This window comes from Lipotes vexillifer, unplaced genomic scaffold (assembly GCF_000442215.2).
Source record: "Lipotes vexillifer unplaced genomic scaffold, Lipotes_vexillifer_v1.1 scaffold957, whole genome shotgun sequence".
Lineage (NCBI taxonomy): Eukaryota > Metazoa > Chordata > Mammalia > Artiodactyla > Lipotidae > Lipotes > Lipotes vexillifer.
This window is the reverse complement of record NW_006791360.1, coordinates 540,895-547,784: the sequence shown is the minus strand read 5'-3', so window position 1 is coordinate 547,784 and position 6,890 is coordinate 540,895. Positions and strand designations below refer to the sequence as shown.

The window sequence follows — 6,890 nt, the reverse complement described above, 5'->3', positions numbered from 1 at the left end:
AACCCTACTGTGAACTGCACATGTGAGGGATGTGGGTTGTGTGCTCCTTATGAGAATCTAATGCCTGATGATCTGAGTGGAGCTGAGGCGGTGATGCTAGTGCTGGGGAGCGGCTGCAAATACAGAGTATCATTAGAGAGAGGTCTGACTGCACAGAGACCATAATAAATCAGTTGCTTTCAGACTCATATCAAAACCCTATCAGTTGGGTATAAAATAGTAATTCACTATTGTTTAGATGTACATTTCTCTGATTACTTAGTGCAGTCAAGGCATCTTTTCATGTGTAGCCTGCATTCAGATTTCTCTTCTATGAATTGCCTGTTGTGAAGAATGTCTTCAAAGTGACCCTTAGCTTCTTCTACAACGTGAGGAAATTATAATGAGGAGGGAATAAAACTGTTAAGGACTGCTGCTAACCAATGACGGAGTTTTTAAATACTTGGCCAGGATAGGAGTAGTCTCTCTTATTTTTTTTATTTATTTTTTTTGTGGTACGCGGGCCTCTCACTGTTGTGGCCGCTCCCGTTGCGGAGCACAGGCTCCGGACGCGCAGGCTCAGCGGGCATGGCTCACTGGCCCAGTCGCTCCGCCGCATGTGGGATCCTCCCGGACCGGGGCACGAACCCGCGCCCCCTGCATCTGCAGGCGGACTCTTCAACCACTGCGCCACCAGGGAAGCCCCAGTCTCTCTTATTTTTGTAAAGCTATGATGCATTCTCCACCCCACTGCAATCTGATTTGTGCTTCTGCTATTTCTTTTTAAAGTGGAGCATTAAATGTAAACCAGCCCTTTCTATTTTTGTCAAGGTCTAAAAACATCCATTTAGAAATATGAATACAATAAACCTGACATTTGCAACAACAACAACAACAACAACAAAAACCCTATCAGTGAGTGGCAAGTGAAAACAAGCTCAGGGCCCCACTGATTCTTCATTGTGGTGAGTTGTATAATTATTTCATTATATATTACAGTGTAATAATAATAGAAATAAAGTGCACAATAAATATAATGTGCTTGAATCATCCCCAAACCATTCCCTTCCCCGCCCCAGTCTGTGGAAAAATTGTCTTCCACGAAACCGGTCCCTGGTGCCAAAAAAGTTGGGGACCGCTGCCCTAGGTGGGGGGGAGAGGCCCTGTCAGTGTGGGGTGGCTTAATGGAGGAGGTGGGTTTGACATAGGCCTCTAAGAGGTAAGTAGGATAAGTAGACAGGATATATTTGGACTGTTCTGGAACAGAGCATCTGCACATGAATAAGGTAGCAGAAAACTGGAGACCTGATTATGTTAGGTCTGAAACACAAGGAGTGGGCTTGAATTTTGTAGAAAGCAGGAAATAATTCATAAGTGAGAGTAAAATGACAAAAACTTTGTTTTAAGATGTTACCATTCTTCAGAAAAGTGGCAGTGAAGGCAGTGGTAGAGAGAGGAGACTGATGGCAGGGGGGTACTGCCCGAGTAGATAAGTAAAGAGGATGTGACTTAACAACAGCTCTAGGAGTGTGAGAAAGGACAAGAATATGTGGTTTTATAAAGTTTGAAATGCAGAAGAGGCACTTGTTTAAATATAAAATTTACATATTTTGCTTTTAACATGTTGTTTAGGTGAACCAGCCCTCTCTTAGAAGAGTGGAGCAGAATTCCCAAACCTATCTGAGAGAGATACAGAAAGCCCCGTGTTCTCTGGCACTGACACTCAGCAGCAGCCTCCAGTGCTCTATGGGAGTGCAGACGTAGACCTGGGTTTGAAACTCTTCTTGCATTTTCCTATGGAAATAATGCCAAATGCTAGAGTTTGGTCCCAGGCCATCCCACACTGGAGTACTATCACTAACATTGTTGCCATCAGGAAAATACATTTTAGTTCCAAATCAGATACATGAACCAACCTCCAGGCAGAGAAGTACCAGAGGTGGCAGCCAGCAGGGCTGAGATAGAGTTAGCTCTTGGCACTTTTTGGTGGATCGCTTTTTAGTCCCATAAAAGAAGCCTCCTCCCTTGGTCAGTCACTGCCCAGGAATACTGATAGCTGCTCCACAAACAGACCTCCTTCACCCTCTGTGTCTGAGACAGGACCCTTTTGGTGCATACATTCACGCGAGTCCTATGTCAGTGAAAATTCACCACTGAGGTTCTGATAATTTGTTAGGCACAAATACGCTGCTTGTTTATGGATTTAAACAATTAAATCCAATCAAGAAAGAGTAGTTCTTGCTTTTACATGTGTTTCCCTCTTCCTAATACTATCCAGTCATGCAGTTATACTGCACACAAGAATGTGTGTGTGTGTATATATATGTATGTAGTTTTTTCAAATGGCTGTTCTGATTTAAGTTACAAAATATACATATGTACACATTTTAAAAATAAAGATGTTGTTCATCATCAACTTCTGGGCTGGCCATCTGGAGTCAGCTCATACCTGTAAGATAGTTGAGTTTGGACTTGTGTTAGTATTGAGAGTGTGCTGTGGCAACATCAGGACAGGTGGCCTAATCTACCCTACCTGGGCCTCTGTGGGACCAGCAGAACTCATCTCTGCAAGTTGGCTGGCCAGGGTTAAGACTAGAGCTTACAGAGGTCCTTTAGGTAAGTGAAATCTGTAGGCAGTAAAGCCTTAAGGTGATAATGTCTCCTTTATAAACAAAGGAGCTGATATGTACTGAAAAGGGAAGAACTTTGGAGAGAGAATATGGGCAACTGTCTGAGACAGTGTCTTGAGTAGCAGATTTAATTTGATCAAATGAAAGGGCTCACTTACCACTGTGAGAAGCCCTTATTCAGATCTTCTTTTGATAAGTCAATCAGTACCTAAACAAACACAAATAATCAGTTCCCTTCCCCAAAACTGCATTAAATGGAAACATACTGGGATAAATGAAATTGATCATAAAAAGGGGCTCCTTGAGTTCTGAGCAGGAGCTCTTTTTCCTTTGGCTTTCAATATGGAACCTCTCCAGAAGGACAATACTGACACTGACCTCAGTGTCCTGGGAAGAGGAGAATTGCTGTTTGCAGTTGTACCTCAGGAATTTATTTATGGAATGTTTTAGAACAGCTTGCCTTTACTCATGAACTGATCCAGAATTTTAAGCAAGACACCATAGTTTCCTCAGTAGTAAAAATGGGGATATCATCACCTACTTCACAGAAGTGGGCTTTTAAAAATGAGTATAAGAGGTGTTTATTAAAATACAACAACTACAGAGTGTACAAATATTCTTTTTTGTCTCTCCTTGGCATCTTCCTGAGGATTATATTTCCTTCTAACTTTAAGTAAAATCCCATTCACCACAAAAATCTTGACATAATGAGATCCAAGCTTCACACAATGCTGTATTTATCAAAACAATACTTAATACCATAGTAGAAGTTCAAATACTTGTGTAGCGATGAACTTGGATATTCAAGTTTGTTAAAATAGGGTTTATTATATTAATTTATATACTTCAGTTTCAAGAGTATTTTTTAAAAAGACACAAAACAAAAAGCCTCCCAATGAGGCTATACCTTCCATTTCAAGAGTATTTTTTAAAAAGACACAAAACAAAAAGCCTCCCAATGAGGCTATACCTTCCTTGAAGTCAGTTCTGGTAATAGCCAGATGATCCCATCAGAATTTCTGCAAGGGTGTGTTCCACCAGTGAACTCCAGTTAGCCACCAGGAGGGAAAGAATGACAAAAGTCCCTTTTGTACTTACTTTTCCTAGCTCCTTCCTTCTGTGTGAGCCAAGTGGCCTACTGTTTTTCACTGCGATGTCTAGTGACCTCTTCTTTACTTCATCCAAGGGAACAAAAAATTCAAATCTTTAAGGAGCAAAAGTCAGGAAATGAGATTTATATATTTTAATCATTTTCACTGAAAAATCTCAAGTGTTTCATCCACTTCCCTACCTTTAAAACAGAAGATATAGACTATTGAGAAGAGCATCTAGAACAGTACTGGCTTACAGCAGATACTCAGTGCATCATTATTATAGATAATCACTGTCCTGTGTTATATTCACAAACCCTGGAAGTGTCAAGAGGCTGTTTGCTTCTCTGAGAAGTTCCTTGAACTATTGTGCTTTGTGCTTTCCTTCTCTGACTCTGCTCTGGTTGTCACTCTTTCAGCTGCCCCTTCTCCCTCTGAACAGTGCCAGCTAAGGGCTAGGATGCTGAATAATTAGGTTTGCTGGAATTGCATGGAAAACAGTGGTCATTTCCCACTTACGCCTGTGGAGTAAGGCAGAGGAATCTTAGTATACAAGCTTTGTCGTGTATTCATAAGATGCCTCTGGACTCCTTACTTTTCTGGTTTAAAAAAAAAAAATCTTCAAATTTTTTTAATTGAGTGAAAGATTCTTTAAATTCTATAGTGCTTCACACTTTTGAAAAGTTGGACACACATGATTCAATATAATCCCATAATATCTTTTAATTTTTTAAATTGAGATATAAGTGACATAGCATTATTAGTTTCATGTTTACCATAATGATATGATTTGGATATGTTGTGAAATGATCAGTCTAATTAACATCTATCACCATACATAGTTACAAAAAAATTTTTTTCTTGTGATGAGAACTTTCAAGATCCACTCTCCTAGCTACTTTCAAGTATATAATACAGTATTATTAACTATAGTCACCATGATGCTGTACATTATATATAACTGGAAATTTTATAACTGGAAATTTGTACCTTTCATAACTGGAAATTTGTACCTTTTGACCAGTCATCCATTTTACACACACCCCAACTGCCAACTCTGGCAACCACCAATATGTTCTCTATATCCATAAACATGGGTTTTTTTGTTTGGTTGGTTTTGGGCATTTTTAGATTCCACATATAAGTGAGGTCATAAGTAATTATCTTTTTCTGCCTTATTTAACTTAGCATAATGCCCTCAAGGTCTATCCATGTCGTTTCAAATGGCAAGATTTCATTCTTTTTCATGACTGAATAATATTCTATTTTATATATACATACACACACACACACACACACACACACACACACACACACCACATTTTAAAAAATCCATTCATCCATCAGTGAACATTTAGGTTGTTTCCATGTCTTGGCTATTGTAAATAATGCCACAGTGAACATGGGGGTACATATATCATTTTGAATTAGTGTTGTTTTATTTTGATAAATACCCAGAAATGGAATTGCTGCATTGTATGGTAGTTCTATTTTTGATATTTTGAGGAAAGTCCATGCTGTTTTCCATAGCAGCTGCCCCATTTTACGTTCCCACCAGCTGTGCCCAAGGGTTCCCTTTTCTCCACATCCTCACCAACACTTGTTATTTCTTTTTGATAATAGCCATTCTGACAGGTGTGAGGTGATATTTCATTGTAGTTTTGATTTGCATTTCCCTGATGATTAATGATGTTGAACATCTTTTCATGTACCTACTGACCATCTGTATGTCTTCTTTGGAAAAATGTCTATTCAGAGCCTCTGCCCATTTTTTAATCAGATTGTTTGATTTTTTTGCTATTGAGTTCTATGAGTTCTTTATAGATTTTGGATATTAACTACTTTTCCAATATATTATCTGAAAGTATGTTCTCCCATTCGGTAGGTTGTCTTTTCATTTTGATGATGGTTTCCTTTGCTGTTCAGAAGCCTTTTAGTTTAATGTAGTCTCATGTAGTCTCACCTGTTTATTTTTGCTTTAGTTGCCTTTGGTTTTGGTGTCAAATCCAAAAAACCATTGCCAAGACTGATGTCAATGAGCTTAACCCACCTATGTTCACTTCTAAGAGTTTCAGAGTTTCAGCTCTTACTTTCAAGTCTTTAGTCCATTTTGAGTTAATTTTTGTGTCTAGTGTAAGATAGTGGTTGAATTTTATTCTGTTGCATGTGGCTGTCCAATTTTCCTAACACCACTTATTGAAGAGACTGTGCTTTCCCCCATTATACATTCTTGGCTCCTTTGCCATAAGTTAATCAGCTATACATGTGTGGACAAAAGCAATCTACAGATTCAATGCAATCAAAATTCCAATGGCATTTGTCACAGAAATAGAACAAACAATCCTAAAATTTGCATGGCACCACCAAAGAACCAAAGTACTCTTCAGAAAGATGAACAAAGCTGGAGGCATCATGCTCCCTGATGCCTCCAGGCATCAAACTATATTACAAAGTTATAATAATCAAAACAGTATGGTTCTGGCATAAAAAGAGACAGATCAATGGGACTGAATAGACAGCTCAGAAATAATAATGTTTAACATTATTAATTCTTCCAATTCATGAGCATGATATGCCTTTCCATCTGTGTTGTCTTCGATTTCTTTCATCAGCGTCTTATAGTTTTCAGAGTACAGGTCTCTTACCTCCTTAGTTAGATTTACTCCTAGATATTTTATTCTTTTTGATGTAATTGTAAATGGATTTTCTTAATTTCTCTGATAGTTTGTTGTTAGTGTATAGAAATGCAACAGATTTCTGTATATTAATTTTGTATCCTGCAATGTTACTGAATTCATTTATTCTAATAGGTTTTTGGTGACATCTTTAGCATTTTCTTTATAAAGCATCATGTCATCTTTAAACAGTGACAGTTTTACTTCTCTCTTTGGATTCCTTTTTTTTTTTTTTTTCGTTGTCTGATTGCTGTGGCTAGGACTTCCAATACTATGTGTAAACCTGGTAAGAGTGGGCATCCTTGTCTGAGGGTAGTGCTTGTCTTGTAAAATGAGTTTTGCAATTGTTCCCTTTTCTATATTTTGGAAGAGTTTGGGGATGGCTGGTGTTAATTTTTCTTTGAATATTTGGTAGAATTCACTAGTGAAGCTGTGTGGTCCTGGACCTGTTTGTTGGGAGATTTTTTTTTTTTTTTTTTTTTTGGGTTTTTCGGGCCTTTCTCTGTTGTGGGCTT

The 6,890-nt window shown here is 38.4% G+C and overlaps 1 protein-coding gene across 1 annotated transcript in view; it reads right to left on the bottom strand.

Moving 5' to 3' along the window:
• Positions 1 to 2,347: 2,347 nt before the first annotated feature.
• ESYT3 (extended synaptotagmin 3) overlaps positions 2,348 to 6,890 on the bottom strand; it is a 54,798-nt gene continuing 50,255 nt past the window's right edge. Inside the window, exons 21-23 of the mRNA XM_007464359.1 lie at positions 3,708 to 3,813; positions 2,768 to 2,817; positions 2,348 to 2,428 (exon numbers count right to left, since the gene is read on the bottom strand). Coding sequence (XP_007464421.1) covers positions 2,392 to 2,428; positions 2,768 to 2,817; positions 3,708 to 3,813 — 193 coding nt within the window. The 3' untranslated portion in view covers positions 2,348 to 2,391. The remainder of the gene's footprint in view (positions 2,429 to 2,767; positions 2,818 to 3,707; positions 3,814 to 6,890) is intronic.